The sequence below is a fragment of the Myxine glutinosa genome, chromosome 13, assembly GCF_964187855.1.
Source record: "Myxine glutinosa chromosome 13, kmMyxGlut1.1, whole genome shotgun sequence".
In the NCBI taxonomy this organism is placed as follows: domain Eukaryota; kingdom Metazoa; phylum Chordata; class Myxini; order Myxiniformes; family Myxinidae; genus Myxine; species Myxine glutinosa.
The window spans coordinates 21,318,388-21,339,347 of NC_136273.1; the positions used below are offsets into that span (position 1 = coordinate 21,318,388).

Sequence of the window (20,960 nt, forward strand, 5' to 3'; positions counted from 1 at the left end):
TGGAAAGGGTGGAAATGCGAATGGTTCGGTGGATGTGTGGAGTATCGTTGAGAGAGGAAGACAAATGATGAATTGCGAAAGATGATGGGAATAGAGCCTGTGATGGATGCTGTGAAGAGGAACAGGTTGAGATGGTTTGGTCATGTGTTGAGGAAGGATGAAAGTGACTGGTTGAGAAGAGTGATGGAAATGAATGTAGAAGGAAGTAGAGGACGGGGAAGACCGAGAAAGACTTGGCTAAAGATGGTGGAAGAAGAAATGTGGGCAAGGGGGTTAACAAGGAGAGATGCAGAAAATAGGGCAAAATGGAGAAGATTGTCATGGGGACCGCAAGGCTAACCCCCGCTCGAGCAGGGAAAATGGCCTTAAAATGCATGTTGCTGTTGTTGTATTGATTTATTTTCATTATTAATCATTTATTTATTTTCTTTCTCATCTGGGCAATATCTCAGGCACCTTTTGAGCTAGGAAGCTGATATTTGGACACGACAATGACCAAGTGATGTGGCTATAAAGGATATTTTTGATTGATTTAATTAATTTAATATAATATATTTAATAATATAATAATAATTTAATATAACAATAATAATTTACGAAATTTAATAATAATTTGAATTAATTAAAATTAAGAACATTTTATGATCATTATTTAGATTTTAATTCTGCAATTAAATATGCACACAGCGCATGTCTGTTTGGCTTAGCGGTTAGGGTGCCGGCTTGGGATCCTAGGATCCTGGGTTTGAATCCCGGTCGATCGCTAAATGAACACCAGGGGGGTTGACTCAGCCTGTCATCCTTCCGAGGTCGGCAAATTGAGTACCAGCTTGCTGGGATGAATGATCCCGGTGTGTACCCCAAATTAAGAATAGGTACACCGTATCCCTGCGCATCGTAAGAGGCGACTAAGGGTTGGCGCCAGGAAGGGCATCCGGCCATAAAAACATTGCCTCAAACAGGGAACCATGATTGTCATGGGGCCCGCAAGGCTAACCCCTGCTCTAGCGGGGAAAATAGCCTTAAAACGATCATTCATTCATTCATTCATTGTACACCTCTCCCTCCCAATACAGTCTCTGTGAGCTGCACGGCGGTGGCACCCCGGCAATGCTGCACTGGGAGGATATTTATTTATTTGGCATGGGGGCGGTGTACTTTGAATGTATTTGTACTTGTTTCAAGTCTTTTATATCGTCTTGAGTAAAGTTTTGTACGATGAACAAATGCATTTTGTTCCTATTTAAAATGCATCTTATGAAAAATTCCAGGGGCATAGAAAAGGCCCCTTTATTTAAGGGTATGTGCCATGTCGCAAACTTTCGAAAAGAAGGGACATTCCATAGCTTGTAGAAAATGCCAAACAATAGAAAAGAAGGGACATTCAAAAAATCCCGTGTGCATGCTGGACTACCCTTGTGTTCTTAGGAGGAACCAAGTAATGCTCTCGAAAAGTTCATATAAAGGGGAACCAATTTGTTTCATACACCTGCATGAAGAAGTAAATGTATTTTATTTGCCAGAGGTCGGGTGCCCCTTTATATGAACTTTTATAGAGCATTCCTGGAGATTCTATGCCCCTGGCATTTTTCCCAAGAATCTAATAGTCATCTTGGATTCAGGGAAAGATTGATAAAGTGCAAGAGGCACAGTGCTAATCATGTGCACACTGGGCCGGGAAAAACAGACATGCACTGTGCATGCCGCACCAGTCAAGGATAAAGAGGCATACTGTCATGCTGGTACTTCACAGGTCATGTGATTCATCAGTGTGCATGCCGTCCCTTGGATGGACGTTAAGCTGGGTGTCCAGTCTACCATCATTCATTGGTGGATGGATGTAAAAGATGCCACAGAGTGCTTCACCAAGAGTCGGCTAGGTATCACCAGCATCCTGAACAAATTAGAAATTCCTGCCTTAACTGTTTGGGAAGCAATAGCAAACCACCTTGGAGGAACCAAAGACCTGCCTTCAAGCAGAGCACTCAATCACCTTTCTCAATTGCTCCTTCTTTTCACTCACACTTGTTATATTTTCTAATTATCTGCTCTCTTTATGGTGTGCCTCCATCTGTCTTTCACTTTCCTTCTTCCACTTTCAAATTTCTACATTCTGTCACTGCATGTGTGTTTCTTCAACGACACTTGCTCTGTATGCCTCAAACCAGGCACTTGTCAGTGTAAACCTTTACTCGCTCATTACGTCATTTTGCCGCAGTTTTGGTGATGTCTTAAGGTTAAATCAATCCTGTCTGATTGTATGCTTATTCAGGCGCGTTGGAAGAACGAAAAGAAATAATTACGTAATATGATCTCTTTGGGCGCAGAGAGACAGATTGATTAGAAAATGGACACATTACATTTCAAACACAATGGAAACTTTTTCGGTATTCCACACTAATGGAAACAAAATGGCGTCAAATAGCAAGTTGTTACAACTATATATATATATATATATATATATATATATATATATATATATATATATATATATATATATATATATATATATATATATATATATATATATATATATATACTGTATATATATATATATTGGGACTCTAGGTATACCATCCACCCCCACCCCTCTATACAGAACTTCCACCTTCCCTTAATTTCAGTCATTCCCCCCTTCACCAGGCTCCCCAAACCACAGCCCACAACCACATTCACACAGAACTGCTTTTCCTATCACTTTTAACAATGCTCTCCCCATGGCCATGTTTTCCATTTGCTGAACTTGGGATTAAGAAAAGGAAACCCTGTTTAACAAATGTAAGCAGATAACCCTTAACCCCCACTACCCTTTCCCCTGCATCTTTGCAAAAATCAGATGCCCGAACCATCACTACCTGCTGCACATCCACAATCTCTTCCACACAAGTTCATTCTGTTCCTCCTGACGCCACTGCTATTCTTCCTTGTGTTCATTATTGCAAATAATAATGGAAAGGGTAAAAACTGGTAGAATATGCAAATAACACATGATGGAATCATACGTCATGTCATAATTATTCTCCGGTGTAGTCTCATGATGAGATAGCACACTGTGATTGGTCGTCACAGGGTCGTCGTCAGGGTTAGATAGTGAGTAGGTGTTGTGTGCACCCAGAGATGCGCCCAAACTTGCAGGGTTGAGGAAGAAAGCCGAAACCCTCCAAAACTGTTGTGAAATGGCTCAAGGAATGTTCTCCGTGTTATAGACGACAATCCAGTCGCGATGTTACGCGTGAATTAGCTGAAAGTTCGGATGTCAATGTCCCTTTACAAACCGAGAAAAACATTTGTCTCAACTGGTCTCGATTGACGTGTCGCTACTCAAACCTTTGCAAAGGAGAGGGAACCAAACAAAAAGGTGTAAATTGGTAACACAAATGAACTGATGGATGCCAAAACTTGGAAAAAGGTGTTCTTTGCAGATGAGTCCAAGTTTGAACGGTTTGGCAATAACTAACGGCAGTTTGTTTGAAGACCCACCAGCGAGCGGTTATGATAGCCGGTGTGCAAGAGCTACAGTTAAAGTTGAGCACGGGGGTGGTTCGATACAAGTGTGGGGTGGCATCTCAGTGAAGGTTCATCAGAGATTTGCATAAAATCAAAGGTACACCATAAAACTGCTGACAGGTACAGGCAGGTTCTCATCTATTATGCCATTCTGTCAGGAATATAGGTCATTTGTTGGGATTTAGTCTTCCAACATGACAATCTTCCCAAGCATACAGCGCAATGTAGACTGTAGAGGCGGATGGAACGCTCACAAACGTGCCTTGGCCTGCACAAAATCCAGATGTTAACATCAGCGAGGTCAGATGGGGTTATCTGGATAACGAGTCAAAACTCCGAACGACTGCAGAGGAATCGTGGAAAGCGCTCCAAGTTATTTGGAACATTCCACAGTGAAACCGAACGGAGGATGAAAAGAAGGGGTCACGTTGTAAAGGACACGGCCCACAAACCAAACACTGATGTACTGTACAAGTTGGTCATGTTATGGTATATTTTTGTACATTTTGTGGAATAACGCATCATGTACAACATACATCTATTGGAATAACTCAATTTGTGTATATCCTGGATGTTTCCATAATTATTTCCAGTACTATTGTGCATCCCCTTTTCTTAGTTGGTAAACCTAATGCCCTCTGTCATTTATATCCTTTGGCAGCCGAGTTTGCCCATGATGTTAAGTACAATTAATTGCGTAAAGACGACATGATGTGAGGAAGTTACAATTGACTTGGAGAAGGCCGCTCGTCTTAAGTGAGTCCACGAGGGAGAAGGGTCAAAGCATCTTACTATAATTCACCAAATGTCCGTCTGTCCGTTCGAAGGTACCACAAAAAACGGCTGAACCGATCGCAATGGTATTTTGGGTGGGTATTTCTGGGACCCCCTGGAGTAAAATAGGCAATATTGTTTTTCCAATTTTTCCAATTTTCCAGTTTTTTCCAAACGATGGAATAATATTTACCGATATGAACAGTGATGTGGCTTTTGTTGAAATTATACGTACCAGGAGAGAGTAGACTCCTGACAAACTCTTCCTATATAAACAGGCGGCTCCAAAGTAACATGGCAGCGTGTGCAAAGCGACTGAGAAACAGGTGTAAGCAGCCGCTTCAGTGTTACAGATTCGGTGCGCACACTTCACCCATAAACGTGCGACTGAGAAAGACGTGTAGCGGCCGCTTCCGTTTTGCAGAATTCAATCTTTTTAAAAAATGGGCGCCATGTACTGTTTAGATTTTGATGATTTGCGTGTGATAGGATTCAACGGCTGTTTATACGAATCGTTTAAAAAAAAAAAAAAGGCCTTCAATTTCTGATATTTTGCCTTTTCCTTTGGGCCTCCCAATTGAAGCTCCGCCCACAGGGCGGGTACCGTTGCTAGTTAATAAAATGGCTCCTTCGTGGAAGCAATTGCACACGGTTGTTCGTAAGAACCGAGGGCAGCAGTAGATGATGGAGCATGGGAATGTTAGCTTTGAGGTGAAGTATCCACCATGGTGGCACAATTCGAGCTATTGCGAATAGTTCTCGTCCGTTGACCGATTGCACTAACGCTATACGATTCCTTCCTTGCAGCATACCCTTCCAGAATGGCAGAACGTGTTCTACATCGCTTCGGCGGTCAGCGTGTTCGGAGCAGTGTTCTTCATGTTTTTTGGAAGTGGGAAGATCCAGAAGTGGGCAACGCTGGATCCGATCCCGTGTGCGAAGGCCAGCGGGTTTCTCCAGAAACTGAAATGAGCACGGGGGACGACGAGTGGCTTTGGCGAACGGCACGGTCGACAAGACACCATCAGCACAGACATATTTGAAGACTGCAAATACAGCAATGAAATTACCATATTTAGCGGTGGTGGGAAGAAGACGATTGGTTATTCGGGTGTTGTAAATTAATTTCACATCAGACCACTTGAAGACCTCAATATCCACCGATTATTGTGCTGCGTGAGCAGACGATGTAAGAAGGTGACGGGACATCAAAATGGCAAACTTGGATTTTTAAAGGTTTTCTCCTGTTTTTAAATACCTTTATTTGTGACTCGAAGTTCTGCTAGACGTGTACAAACAAGTTGTGTGCCCTTCCACGTTTTTGCATGCATCAAGATTTATTAGCAAATTAACGCGAGTGCACAGTGCTGTACAAAGTTTGTGAGTGCTGCAAATAAAGCGATACCGTTTCTCTTCCGTTCGACGCACGGGAATGGCCGCTGCGACATACGGCGGGGGCGGTGCGGCACGCACGCGCCGAGTTGCTCCAACCCTGGGAAATGACTTCTACCTTCCAAACCCCAAGATAAGTAATTGGAAAAACGTCCCGTCTGGAGTGGGCGGTCCGCAGCAGTGAGGGATGATGCCGATCAGGCTTGGCCTTCTTCCCAGCTATCCCATTGTTCCTGGAGTCCTTGTAAGGGCCGTCCCAAGACAAGGTAATACACAGAAGGTAAGTGCACAGAAATGTACAATAGATATAGGTATTATTCAACATTGCGAACAATTTAAAAGCAAAGACTTGATAAGCTTTCATTCAAAAAAAAACTCCCTTGGTACCAGTGATGCAGCATCTGTTTGAACAGGCACAGTCAGGTGTACCTGGCACCTGAGCAGACAAGAGCGACACCAAGGTGTGCAGATGACAGGTAGAAGCAAATAAGCAAATGGAATGACAAGATGGAATGCAGAACCCACTTTGGTGGGAAGACCAAGCTGTGTGGACCTTGAATGAAGCAGCTCAGATGGCAATGGTGAACATTGTCCCCATGGCACCCTTTTTGGCACAGCAAGAGGAATGGGGATTAGAGGAAGACGAGGGGAGGGTGGGTAGAGAGGGGAGGGTGGGTAGAGAGGGGAAGGCGGGGGTTGGCTAGGCATGGCGCAATATCCACGAGTGTCATGCAGGCTGCTCTGACACGTGCACGTGTACAGTGGGCAGGCAGAGCCACGAGGCAGGAAACTGTCCTGTGCCATCTTGGAACTGGATATCCAACAGGAAGTCCCCAGGAAAAAGGAAGAGGCAAGAGCAGTGAAAGGTCGCAACACCTGCAGGCTGTATCTGTGGTGGTAAGTAGAGTGGGAGAGAATGTGGCTCCAGAGTATTACGGAATACCAGAATGTGCTCCACATGATCCTATGAGAAGAAACCATTTGTGTCACATTAAGAGAAACACAAAACGGCTTTACCTGTGGTAAATGGCTGGAATTAGAGCCGAGGAAAACAGCAACAGATTTAAGTGCACAATCTTGTAGCCCATTATGAAAGTCGAGGAAAGGCCGCAGCTCAAGGCAAAAGGGACCAGCTGGCACGGCTGTCCCGTTTGTGAGTCGAATCGTGACGGCCAGTGGCTTCCCCACACCCGTGGACACCAGTTCCTCTCCGATGCAGGTCAGGCCACCAACCTCCACATCTGCACGCAGTAGCACAATCGCATCGGCGTATCGAATGAGGATCAATCAGATTAAAACAAGACCAAAAGTCTAACAGCGGCATAGCCGGGCTTGTAAAAGATTATAAACCACAAACACATACGATTAGATTTTTAAACAGTCGCTAATGCTGTTTATAACATTAAAGAAAGAAATTTGGAGGAATCCTGACATCCATGACGTAAGTTTTACTTGCACAACTGAGCGAAGATCTACTGTAATCTATAGACCCCACAGGGGTTGGAGGTGTGCTCATTTACCAAGCAGCTAGCTAGCGCTTGCCAAGCCAGCCGTTCCTTAACGCTTTTGAATGGAGTGCTTGCTCGAATGCTTTAACCATTTGGCGATCTCTCCACAATAAACTTGGTAAATGAACCAAGCGGACACACCCAATGTTCTTGAGACCCGACCATAGATCGACTGTAATCTATATACCCCAAAGAGGAATGACCTTTCCTGCCACTCTCGAAGTGAGCGGGTGTTTACGCCGTAATGACATCATATATGTAATGACGGCCGGACATAAAACTGCCGCTACTTTAATATATATGAGACTAGCAGGAGTACCCTGCGTTGCTGGGTGAGGGGGTGGGGGGGAGGCTGGAGAGGGAGTGATGAGGAAGGGAGTGGGGTGAGTGGAAGGGGATGGGGTGAGTGGAAGGGGATGGGGTGGGGGAAGGGAGTGGGAATGAAAAGATATACTACATATACATCTTTTTTGGAGGTTGGGGGCTTTGACAGGATCCTGCGTTTTGGGGGAGGGGGGAAGGGAAGGAGTTAAAATTTACCCATACAAAGAGTGCTTTAACCTCAGTGTTTCCCAGGTAAAAAAGGAAATTGTAATACCCTCTGCCACCATCACCAGGTGGCGCTACAAGGTACACATTTACATAGAGAATTTATGCTCCTCTCCCGGTCCCCCACAGCCCCGAATGAGACCACGGCCACTTAGTGTATGTTACCCCCCAGCCAAAGTTGTACTTGTATTTGTATTTGTACCCCGAGTAAAATATATGTGTTTATAGCTGGAGTACCCGGCATTGCTCAAGCAAAAAAGAAACATTAACATATTTGAAATGAGGGCAAATATAATGAAAAAGCTCCAAATCAGAATCCATCACAAATGTGCAATCATCATTTTACCTTTTCGTTGAATATATGCTGTTGAATGTGCCGTTCATCATGTTTCTGAGTTAAATTTGATGACTTTCAGGAAGAAGAACAAGCTTTACTACCAACTTCGTACACTTCCGGAATTGTTTGATTTTTTGTGTTCCAATGTTTGTTTTGTATTTATTTATGTGAATGCGTACTTATATATAATTATAAGTGTCATTAATCAAAAAGCTTCGGCACTATAGAGAGATTTTTTTTTAATCCCCCAAAAACGACCTTTTTTTTTTCAGAATTTTTTTTGCCTAAAACACCCCCATGCACTCACTGATGAACCTCTGAAAGTTTGACGAAGATCCGTTCAGCCATCTCTGAGAAAAATGGCGACACACAGATAGACAGAGCAGCGGCTCTCTTATATAGTAGATATATATATATATAACCTCCAGTACGTTTGCAGTCACTACAAAGGGATTAGTGTTACGATTAGATTTACTATAATAATAACATTACGTTATTATTACGAAAATTATATATATTTTTTTTAACTGGGGTGAATTCATTACTTCTGCGGTTACACCGCTTCAATCCATCAACTTTCCATTCATGACATTGGGATTAAAGTGTTATGGTTATATTTACTATAATATTATTATTATTACAAAAACGATACCACTGTATTAGGAAACCTGGGTTTAATTTGTCCAAAGCGGACGGTGAGTCATAACGCCTAAGGCCTATACGTACCGTATTGTTGCAAGAGCAGTAACGTCTATGCTTTCGATATTTGATGACAATTTTAACAATCGGTTTGTTTGTGTTTCACACTGAATGAAAAACGTAAAGGTAGAGCATGGCGATTGTCATATATGACAGGTTCGATGATATGTTCGGCATGAACGGCATATAAATCAAAATGGCGGTGCGTGGAGAGTCAGCTGCAGTACCGCCGGAATGACATCAGACGTAATCAAATCTGGCCATGTGACCAGATTCTCAGCTCTGATTGGTATACGTTTGAGGGGACATACATACATACATACATACATACAGACGGACAAACACTGTTTCGACGGCTCTGCCCATGGGCTACGCCGTAAAAAAAAAGAAGAAAAAAAAGAAAAGGTTTTCATCAATGAAACACCATTTTCAACTCCCTTGTCTCACGATCCTAGAAGATCACGGTCGACATTCAGGGCAGACAACCACAAAGAGCATTAAAGAGGAGTGGAGCTGTCGGAAAATTTCCACGTTCAGCAAACTCACCCCATTGCAGCGGAGCCAGGCGCAGCTGTTCTAGAACTGCAGGACTCACGACCCGGGCCACACTCGCCTCCCCCTTCCGTCCATTGGACAGATGAACATCTGGTCAGGAGAACTGTCCACCAAGAGAAGTGCATCTGGGACGCAAGCCTCTGATACGCACCTTTATCAACGTAAATAAAACCCACACCCACTTGCCTCCTTCCAATATACAACTTCCTGTAATGAACTGCACAATCTGGGCCGGCACAATGGCACACAAACAGCGCATTCTCTTTTAAGATGCCTTGCCCGGTGTTTCATTACCTGTCCAATGATAAGCAGTCATCCTGCTGTTTGGCAGCCATGGCGGTTAATCAATGTGGTAACTAAACTGCCTATACCATGAGCTAGAATTCACCAGTGGATGTTAAAGATATCAAGTGACCGAAACAACTTAATCGGTAGCAGCAGCTGTAGGAGTGAGAACATGTCTGTACATTGAGAATGGGTAGGCCTTTGGTCTCGACTCGAAAACATCACAGGAAATGATCTCCGAACAATTACATCGACTCGCATTCTTATTTAAATCATCTATTTGAAGTTTAACAAATTTCCTCTCTTTTAAAAGGGCCGAGTTAAGTTTAGATTACAAAAATAAAAGCACTTTCATTATCTATCTTCTATCTATCTTCTATCTTCTATCTGTCTTCTTCTATCTTCTTCTTCTATTATTTTATATATATATATATATATAAAAGAAAGTTTTTGTTTGTTTGTTTGTTTGTCTGCACGCGCTAATGTGAACGGTGAAAGATAGGAGGAAACCTCTGAAACAAAAAATGTCGGGACGGGCCCCGGGAAGGTTATAGGCTAGGTGGCGAGGCCGGTCGAGGCCGCCTCGGCCGGGCTGGGCCCATTTCGCAATAAATCTTCTTCTTCTTTTAAAATTCTCTTGAAGTACAACTTATGCAATTAATATGAATATCTGACTGATTGCAACACATGCTTTTAAAACTCTCTCTTCAGTAACCAAAAGCTGACAGAAGAAAGAACAAGGAATCGTTGAGCAATAACCGATACTGGGCTCGCGTCAGACCTATGTACAGAAGATTAAATTCATTCAAAAAGAACCCGGGCAACGCCGGGTGCATTCAGCTAGTTTTAGATAAATTTGATACAGAAAGAATATCAATGACACGTGCAGATCGACCTTTTGGATCGAGGAGTCCTCGTGTGGGATAGAATAATTTAGGATTTGTGATGTGCGGCTAAGACACCTTCACGAAGCAAACAAGGATACAATGAGCCAACGGAGGCCAAGCTGCCGACACACGGCTTCGGCCTCTGCTCGCTGCAGACCTCTGGGTGAGCCGGTCCCGTCGGTGGATCCGTTCAGTCGATGCAGCTGTGCCGCCATCCTGTGTGCATCAACGGGCGGGTTACTCATCGTGCGGACCGTTTTGAACGTTCATTTCGTCCGTCTTTTAGCGACTCGGATATCGAGCAAAGCACGATGCTGGTTTTTTTTTTTTTTATCCTCCCTAGAGGAGAAGGTTTTGGGTCCATTTGTTTGTCTGTCCATACATAACGTAGGTGACAAACGCCACCTGGTGGTAAGCAGTATAACACATTCCAGTTTTTGAACTCAGTACTGTACCTCTATAAAGTACTGTATCGACAAATAGAATGGGAGCACGTCTATGAAGTTCGTACGAGAAAACCACACAAACACAACACAAAACAAGGACTGTACTGTATTCACCCCTATTTTTTTGTCTGTCTGTGAAAAGGATATCTCAAAAACAGTTATGGAAGGATTCAGACAAAACTTGCTGGACAGCTTGGGTGTGTGTCAAGGACAAATCGATTCGATTTTGGTGAAGATCCGGATACAGATACTAGCATTAAGTGATTCTTTAACATTGAGAGATACGGCCAAAAACGACATATAACGCGATATCTCAAAAAGTTATGGACGACTTATGACAAAACTTGGGGAATGAGTTGGTTCGGTGACAAGAAGAAGCCGATTAGATTTTGGTTCAGGTCCCGATGCAGATCCGGCTCATCAGTAGGATACAAAATGGAGGTATGCACTCTACCGAGTGCTGTTCTAGCTTGTAATGCAACACACGTTGGCTGGTGTTCACAAACATTTCACGTATTCTATTTCACCACACTTTACACAATGGTGCTTTTACCACTATCCTCCTGACAGTCTCATTCCCGAACAGACATACCCCACCTTGTACATAGTGAGATATTGAGAAGTAAAAGATTAAATTTGCCGTTCTTCAACTACAGTCTCATCTCGAATCCCTCTTGAACTCGAAGTGAAGCCTCAAACATCAAAATATTTATATTGTTCTTTGTAGGCAGTCTATGATAAGCCTGGTGTTGGCTTAGCGGTTGGGGTGCCAGCTTGGGATCCTAGGATCCTGGGTTTGAATCCCGGTCGATCACTGAATTAACGCCAGAAGGGGTTGACTCAGCCTGTCATCCTCGTCTACCGCTCCCCATGATTACCCCATCCCCATCTTGTCTACCGCTCCCTCCTTTTATATATTTTGTTTGTCTGTTTGATTTGTTTGTGAAATAAATGTTAGCTCTTTCACGAGCCTCGATTCTGTATACAAAAAAAAAAAAAAAAAACCTTCCGAGGTCGGCAAATTGAGTACCAGTTCACTGGTAATTCCCTATATGTAGCAAGAGGCGACTAACAGGGTTGGCAGCAGGAAGGGCATCCGGCCATAAAACATTGCTTCAAAAAAAGGGGACCACGGTGCCCGAAAAAGGCCAACCCCTGCTCTGCAGGGAAAAATGGCCTCTAAAGGTGGTTCTTTGTAGGCAGTCTATGATACGACAACCAATCCTTATCGGCATGATTACCACAACAAAAATCGGCGCGAAAGATTCACCATTTTAACTTCTATTTAAACAAATATAAATACAACTAGTGGGGTCACCCATGGGAATCCCACGGGCATGGACGTGTGACATTTGGACATCTTGTTTAGATGCTGCACGTTAAATTTTACAAAATGGTTACTGCCAATTCATCAGATCCAGAAATGGTGTAATGAACACAATTTATTTATTTCACATAATATGTGACCCCTCACTCCTCTCCACCTGACACTCTCCTCTCTCCACCCTCACGCCTCTCCAACCCCACTCCTCCTCACACCCCTCTCCAATACCTCCTCACACTCCTCTCCAATCCCTCACCCTCCTCTCCAATCCCTCACACTCCTCTCCAATCCCTCACACTCCTCTCCAATCCCTCACACTCCTCCAATCCCTCACACTCCTCTTTAATTCCTCACACTCCCCTCCAATCGCTCCTCACACTCCTCTCCAATCGCTCCTCACTCTCCGCTCCAATCGGCCCTCACTCTCCAACCCCTAGCTCCTCGCTCTCCAACCCCAAAGCTCCTCGCTCTCCAACCCCTAGCTCCTCACTCTCCAACCCCTCACTCCTCACTCTCCAACCCCTCGCTCCTTACTCTCCAACTCCTCGCTCCTCTCCCGTCTCATTCATTTTGGAAATGGAAGTTTCCACGCAACGCATGAATTGTCACGATCCTCAAGAGGAAGTGTCTTGTAATCATCAAATGGCAAGTAAATTACATTGTGAAAATTAAAGATTTCAAATAAACCTATTTAAAGTGTATGCGCACATAACTAATAAAAAAAAAACGAAGAAATATCTCTCGGTAATTTCCTGAAACATATATTTCGTTTTTATTTCCGGATAATAATGTTGAATTAAATAAGAACGAAGAAATATATGTCGTTTTGTGACGACTGTCATCAAAAGTAAAAGTAATATATCTTAACGGAAAAGAAAAAGCGAATTTTTAATATATGTCGACATTTTCCCCGAATGTTATTTTAGGCGCTGTATTTTTGTGTATAATCGTGGCGCGATTTTTAAAAACATATCTAAGCATTTTCCTGTGTGTGCGTGAATGTTCTCAATTATTTGTGACACCAAGTCTAAAACCATCGATAAAAATTAAATCAGATGGTGAATTCGAGATAAAATCGTGAGGGTGACAATGAATGGGCTTTATTTTACAGGCCTTTGAGAATTCATTTCATTCCATAAAAGGAAACTTTCATGGGATTCTCCTCCCGTTTTTTTTCAACCGAGTCTAAAACTATGTTAGCGACTGTTAAAAATGAAATGATATATCGAATTAGAGTTTAAATAAACCTGTGTGAGAGAGAAAGACAGCACAGGCCTAACTAAACAGGCCTCAAAGCTATTCGAGTTAATAAAATGGTGGATATTTGTTTACATGAAGCCTCTCCAAGAATGGGTGGAGCTACTCTGTAAACGGAGTAAGCCACACCCCCGGACAGACAGACAGACAGAATCACCTTCGCCTATTATAATATAGATGGCGTTGTCCACGTACAGTTTCACTTTGTTTACTTGTACTCCAAGATGGAAATGAGGTGGCATCGCACGTGCACCTTCTATTGATGGGGGAGTTATTAAAACAACAGAAATAACCGCTATGGACCATGCACGTGGAACACCATGGGCAAGACATGCTCGCAGAATTCGCCGGTAATCGGATGTATTTTCCTGTTTATCATTGCCAAAGTTCTCCAGTATTATTTTACCCTTTTCCAACACTCGAATATGTTTCTGACAATTGATAGAGAAAAAAAAAGGAGGTTCAATCAATCAGTGTCGGGAGCTGCAGATACGTCTGTCAAGAGCCGCATGCGGCTCTGGAATCACAGGTTGTCGACCCCTGGCCTAGACCTTGTGAAAGGTCCATACAGCTACATGAGTCCTGCCAGAATGACCAATTGCGAGACAGTGCGAGCAGCCTACCCAGCAGGAACTATTGCCGATTAAAGCACAAAAGAAACATACCGAAGGCGATGTCAGTGTACTTCCAAATGAACCTTCACATTTTTGTGCCGAGAATATCCAATAAAGTTAGAAAACCACCACAAAGGTGACTAAATACATGCAAATGAAAATCAAGTCACTCAATGGAGACGCTAGCCAGAAAATGGTGCACAATAACACACCTTTTGTTCTCATGTGGCCGAAGAAGAAGATCATCATTGTGTATAGACTGCAGCTGCACCTCGTGTTCCATCTGGTTCTGCACGTCGATCACCAGGTGGCAGCGCTGTGAACTGAACATTACAAAAAAAAAAAAAATTGAGCACCTGATGATGGACAACCTCGTCACTTATTTTCACAGGTACACACTTTATACACAGACAGAGATTGAAATGCCTCGCAAGTCACCTTTCCCCACATCATCCCATTACCTGGTCGCAGGCACAGCCGTGAGGTTTGTGAAGACTACGGAAGGTTCGACCTCAATAAGGATACTCAACGAGAGGCGTCGAGAGTACCCAGCAGTGGCGCCTGGACCTCCGGTGTAATGCACCAATAACACAGCTTCCTGAATCTACATACAAAGGGTGGACTGAAGGTGAGAAGTCACAAAGAGCGGAGAAAAACTTTAAATAATTTTAAGATAACGGAAATAAGAAAACATTTCCTCTGCTGTTAAATATTACAAAGGTGGAACTAAAATTGCCTCACAGAAAGGTCCCACCTTGAGAGGAGATGGACCTAAGCGGCCATTTTGCTCTGGTGGTGTACCGCCAGGCGTGTGGTACTCCTTATGAGGCCGGGTCACACGTCTTGCAGGGCTGGAAAACGGTGTACCCGGTGCTGTGCTCATTTCTGTAAGTAAAAAGGTCGGTAGTGATGTCGGAAAACACGACAACGGAGTAGTGAACAACAAACGGCAACAACAGCCATCTATCTTTTCCATACAATGCTCATTAAAAATATTCACAAAGTGATACTATCAAATTGTTCGTTAAATTTTGAAATGACAGTACCGATGTTTAAACATCATCAAGTTACAAGTTTACCTCCGCCACCAAAGGTGGATGGAGGTTATGTTTTCACCCCTGTCTGTTTGTTTGTCCGTCTGTAAACGAGATATCTCAAAGAGTTGCGGACGGATTCGGCCGAAATTTGGCAGAGATGCAGCGTATGTCACAAGGACGGAATGATCAGATTTTGGTGGAGATTCGGATCCGGCTAGTATAACATTTTAAGTGATTCTTCACCATTGGGAGATAGGACCAAAAACTATACATAGCAGGATATCTCAAAAAGTTATGGACGGATCCGGACGAAACTTGGTGGACCCGTGGGTGTGTGACAAGGATGCATCGATTCGATTTTGGTGAAGATCTGAATATGGATTCGGATACGAGAATTATTTAATTTTTAAGCGATTCTTCACCATTGAGAGATCGGGCGAAAAGCGATTATATAACATATTTGAAAAAGTTATGGACGAATTTTGACTAAACTTGGTGGACGAGTTGGTTAGGTGACAAGAACAAGCCGATTAGATTTTGGTTCAGGTCCGAATCCAGATCCGGCCTTTCATTGGGATACAAAACATAAACTTCAGCCTGGTGGAGGTACGCGCTCTACCGAGTGCCGTTCTAGTTCACACATGAGATGGTGTGTCATTGAAAGTGGCAAATGGAAGAACACAAACACATAAAAAGAAGAAAAAGCAATCAGGGATTGCAGACCCTCGCCAGGATGTGTGTGGTTTTGTTCTTTGGGTCCTCAGGGTCTTTTGTGTCTTATGGATCCTCTTGACCTTCTGGTGGGGGTCTTCGGCGTATTTTTGGGTCCCAAAGGCTTTTCGGGTTTTAAAGGAGTCTTAGGGGTCTGAAGAGTTTTAAGGGCCTTAGGGTCTTTGTGAATCTTCATGGTCCATAGGGTCTTCATGGTCGTAATGGGTCTAGAGTTGTAAAGGTTTGAATAGGTATTAGGGGTCATAAAGTGTCGAATGTAATTAACACATATACTCATGTTTTGTGCGGACAAACAAACGGACCCAAAGCCAATACCCTCTCTGGCGAAGGTAATAACAATAAATCACACACAAAGACAGACAGACACATGACAAACAGAGAAAGATGACAAACACTGACGTGTCTCTTCAGATGTCTTTGAGGCGAAGTAGTGTACAACAAACATCAAAATGTCCCAATATTCTTACTATAATGCAGCTATCGGGTATACAAGTTCCTCCTGATGACTCCATCTTTGCTCTTCACTTATTCGGGTTCCTTCTGATGACTCCAGTGCAGTATTTGGTCTTCTTTTTGATTTGTATGTATGTACATATGTAGGTGTGTGATTCGGATTGGAGAAGAAGATTGGCCCAAATGGAGAAGATTTGAGACCAAATGGAGAAGATTGTCATGGGGACCGCAAGGCTAACCCGCGCTCTAGCAGGGAAAATGGCCTTAAAATTCATGTTGTTGTTGTTGTTGTTGTACATATGTAGGTGTGTATATATGTACAGTCACGTGAAAAAGTAAGTACACCCCATGTAAAGTTTTGACTTTTTCAACATATTTCAACATACAGCTATTTGATCTTCATTTCAACAATATTTATCGATAAAGGTGATATAATATAACAAATATCATTAAACATTTACATTTTGTAGTCCATTGTATTAGTTAAATAAACATAAATGCAAATTTCGCATGTGGAAAAAGTAAGTACACCACATGAAATGTTTTTAAAATCTTTTTAACATATGTGGACATATCAATATTTGATCTTCATTTAAACAGTATCTATACATAAAGGTGATCTAACTGAACAAAAAACAATGAAAAATTGTCTTTGCAATAATTTATTCAACAAAAAATTGTTGCACAGCATGCACAATTGCATGCACAATGAATTGAATGAATGATCGTTTTGAGGCCATTTTTCCCCGCTAGAGCGGGGGTTAGCCTTGCGGGCCCCATGACAATCACGGTTCCCTGTTTGAGGCAATGTTTTTATGGCCGGATGCACATGCACAGCACATGCACAGCATAGCACAGCACAGCATGCAGCACATGCAGCATGGCATGCACAGCTCGTTTCAAATCCACCCACAACATCTCGATGGGATTTCGATCCGGGCTTTGACTTGGCCATTCCAGAACCCTCCATTTCTTTCTTTTCAGCCATTCCTTGGTGGATTTACTGGTATGTTTAGGGTCATTGTCATGTTGCAAGGTCCACCTTCGGTTGAGCTTCAACTTTCCGACAGATGGCCTCACATTATCCTCAAGCACAAGCACCCTCTGGTACAATGAAGAATTCATAGTGAATTCTATGATGGTGAGCTGCGCAGGCCCTGATGCAGCAAAGCTGCCCCCAAACCATAATATTTCCACCACGATGCTTTACAGTTGGTATCAGGTTCTTGTGGTCAAATGCTGCCTTTGGTTTTCGCCAAACATGTCTTCTGGTACTGTGGCCAAATAGCTCTACCTTTGACTGATCTGTCCAGAGCACATTGTTCCAGAAGTGCTGGTCTTTGCCTAGGTGTTCATTGGCAAACTTTAGTCTTGCCCTGATGTTCTTTCTGTACAGCATGGGTTCCCTCCTGCCACACCTCCCATGTAGATCAAATTTGTGCAGCCTCTTTCTAATGGTAGACTCGTGCACTTTGACATCAACAGTGGCAAGAGCTACATGTAGGTCCCGTGATGACATTCTGGGGTTCTTAGAGACTTCTTTCAGCAACTTGCGTTCTGGTCTCGGGCTGAACTTGCTGGGGCGGCCTGGCCTGCACAAGTTGGCAGTTGTTTGGAATCTTCTTCACTTGTAGATGATCTTCCGGACAGTCGAATGATTGATTTCAAATTGTTTGGAGATCTTTTCAAATCCCTTCCCAGACACGTAGGCATCTATAACCTTCTTTCTGAAGGCCTCAGAGAGCTCTTTTGATCTAGGCATGGTGACGCCGCACACTTCAACAACAAAGAGCAAACCAAACTAAATGTCTGAGGTTTAAATAAGACAGGTTCCTCCAAGATCCTCTCTAACGATGTTCTAATCATTTGCACCTGAGCTGGTCCACCTGATTCTAATTTTAGGTATTTGAAGTAGTGATAAATGTAGGGGTGTACTTACTTTTTCCACATGCGAAATTTGCCTTTATGTGTATTTAAATTATACAATGGACTACAAAATGTAAAAAAATAATTAAAAAAATAACCACATTTAGAGGCCATTTTTCCCCGCAAAGCGGGGTTTGGCCTTTTTCGGGGACCGTGGTTGTTGTTGTTTTTTGGTCCCCTTTTTGAAGCAATGTTTTACGTCCGGATGCCCTTCCTGCCGCCAACCCTTTTTGTCGCCTTTTACGACAAGCAGGGAATTACCAGTGAACTGGTACTCAAACTGTAACTGTAGATGCGTAAACTACAAAATGTAAATGTTTAATGATATTTGTTATATTATGTCACCTTTATCTATCAATATTGTTGAAATGAAGATCAAATAGCTGTATGTTGAAATATGTTGAAAAAGTCAAAACTTTACATGGGGTGTACTTACTTTTTCACATGAATGTATGTATGCACGTATGTATGTCGCTGAAATATTGCCCTCTGGTGGTGTGCATGCTAGCCCAGATGTGGATGGGAAACTGAAGGTATAATTCAATTGTAAATATATAAACGTGCACACAAAATAATGTATTTTGAAACTCATTAAATAATGCAACTATCACAGAACATTGTTGTATGAGCCGTTTGAGAGGAACAGTACTTGAGCGCCTGTCATAGTAAGAGAAAGCACTGTGGGCAATCCCTCTGAACGCTTCACAACTAATTTCAATCTGAAAGTTTTAAAGTATCTTCATTCGTATGCAGCACAAGGCTGCAGGGCAGCATCATTGGCTGAGGATATGGCTGTACCTTTGATGCAGTGCCCCCTGGAGCTTAGGACAGGAATTTTGGATTTTGTTAATGGTGCCGGCGATAGCTCGCCTACTCTTCACAAAGGACACTGTGGGATCTTTAATGTCCACCAATTAATGTCGGCAGACGGGACGCCCAGTTTAACGGCCATCCGAGGTATGGTACACACTGATTAATCGCCCGTCTGTGAAAGACCAGGATGACAGTTTATAGCTAGGTTGAGATTCAAACCCAGGTGAGTGTGCGTACCACCTCTAGTCAAATCTGTCTGTCCAAAAACTACTTTAAAAGCCATAGATAATATGAAACCGAGTTATACAAGGTGACCAAAGTGAGGATTGAGACATCTCGTCTCACGATTCTCTCACCATCTTGTGTGTCCGCTAAAGACCCGTCGGTGTTGGAGAAGTCGAAGTTCGCGTGTATACTGAGGGTGAGATCGACAAGAGATCCGGGCTGCATGGGAATAAGTTTCTGTAGCTCCTGTGTGTCCCAAGTCATGCCGCATGTCCCCGAATCTCCTGAAACCATCAAGGTAGAACACAAGGAACTCTTAGTACTCCCTTAGTACTCACCCTCAAAATGAATGTTAACAAGGAAAGAACATTTCTACAAATCAATCTTCCACATATGCACAGCAAAATGCCCTCAGGTATGGCATGGAAACAGCTTTGCTCTTTCTTCCTCAGGCCAAAAGTGTGTGGATGACCATGGGGGCTTGCCTTGTTGATGGTTGTAGGTCACTTCGAGCTCTACGCTCTCTACCGGCTGTTTTCCGATATTCTCCAGCTGTACAGAAACCTCCTGGGTCTCCCCATTGAACAGACGCACCACTGCGTTGCAGCACACATCACCCAATGTACTGGGGGCTATCAGACCTGAACACCTTTACACACAGAAAATAAATAAAATCAATAAATAACTTAAAAAACTCTAGCTTTTAGCATAATCACAGATTCCTCAATGTACCACTGATCAATCGACTGACTGACACACACACCACACACACACACACACACACACACACACACACACACACACACACACACACACACACACACACAGTAATTATAGCAAGGTTTATCACCTAGGTAAGGAGGTGGTGAGCTGGGTGAGGGGCAAGGCCGGGACCACCTCCACCGTAGAGCACATGACCTTGCAATGTGGTAGGTTCTGCAGCATACATCGGCTTGGTATTCCAAACACCTCTGTATGGTACCCTGTCAGGCAAACCATCATGGCTTAGCTTACTTAGAAAGAAGGGGTAAAAGGAGTGTGAGCGTGGAAGGAAGAATAGAAGATGGATGATGAGGGCAAAGGGGGGGGACAAGAGAAACAAGGTGAAATGGGAGGGGGGGGGGGGGGGGTATGGAATGGGTGGGGAGAAGGGGGTGGGAAGGGAGGGGGGGGGGAAACATCAGCATCCTCAATGTTAAAAATAACCTGACTGCCCACTCTTCCTCACCATCTATTATTTGTAGCTTCAAGTATATGAAACTACTCAAAAGGGAACTACATAGCGAATCAAATATCTCAATCCCCACATACGTTCCAATCTTAAAACAGAAGACTGTCATTTAAAGCTGTATCACAACTGGAGGGTTCATATAACACCTTACCCCACACAGTGATCAGGTGTATAATACAATTGAAATAAAATAATGATTTTAAAGGTTGTATAAAAAAAACACCGGAAGTTTAGCGCCGTTGATGCAGTCTTACACACCATCGTGTTTAACATGTCCAAGTACTGGAAAACTAGAGGCTTTTGCAAGTGGCAAGAAGGCAATTTGTGTTCTCGTGTGCATGTATATAATTAAATTGAAATAAAATAGATTTTAAAGGTTATTGAAATAAAATAAAATAAATACATTGGC

General features: G+C 43.0%; 2 protein-coding genes across 8 annotated transcripts in view; one reads left to right on the forward strand and one right to left on the reverse strand.

Moving 5' to 3' along the window:
• The window catches only part of LOC137438693 (sialin-like), a 40,163-nt gene extending 34,466 nt beyond the window's left edge, over window positions 1-5,697 (forward strand). For both annotated transcript variants that reach the window (XM_068133947.2, XM_068133946.2), the window contains exon 11: window positions 5,089-5,697. In XM_068133947.2, the coding sequence (XP_067990048.2) occupies window positions 5,089-5,253 (165 nt within the window). In that variant the 3' untranslated portion in view covers window positions 5,254-5,697. The remainder of the gene's footprint in view (window positions 1-5,088) is intronic.
• TRAPPC9 (trafficking protein particle complex subunit 9) overlaps window positions 3,972-20,960 on the reverse strand; it is a 46,098-nt gene continuing 29,109 nt past the window's right edge. For 3 of the 6 annotated variants that reach the window (XR_013621161.1, XR_013621163.1, XR_013621162.1), the window contains 10 exons: window positions 20,171-20,303; window positions 19,806-19,969; window positions 19,452-19,604; window positions 14,889-15,019; window positions 14,596-14,738; window positions 14,347-14,457; window positions 10,592-10,709; window positions 9,313-9,411; window positions 6,691-6,914; window positions 3,972-6,562 (listed from right to left, as the gene is read on the reverse strand). Coding sequence is in view for 3 of the 6 variants with exons in the window: in XM_068133943.2 (XP_067990044.1) it covers window positions 6,401-6,562; window positions 6,691-6,914; window positions 9,313-9,403; window positions 10,592-10,709; window positions 14,347-14,457; window positions 14,596-14,738; window positions 14,889-15,019; window positions 19,452-19,604; window positions 19,806-19,969; window positions 20,171-20,303 (1,430 nt within the window). In the remaining 3 variants the exon portion in view is untranslated. The remainder of the gene's footprint in view (window positions 6,563-6,690; window positions 6,915-9,312; window positions 9,412-10,591; window positions 10,710-14,346; window positions 14,458-14,595; window positions 14,739-14,888; window positions 15,020-19,451; window positions 19,605-19,805; window positions 19,970-20,170; window positions 20,304-20,960) is intronic. The other 3 variants (XM_068133943.2, XM_068133945.2, XM_068133944.2) reach the window with 1 other exon arrangement.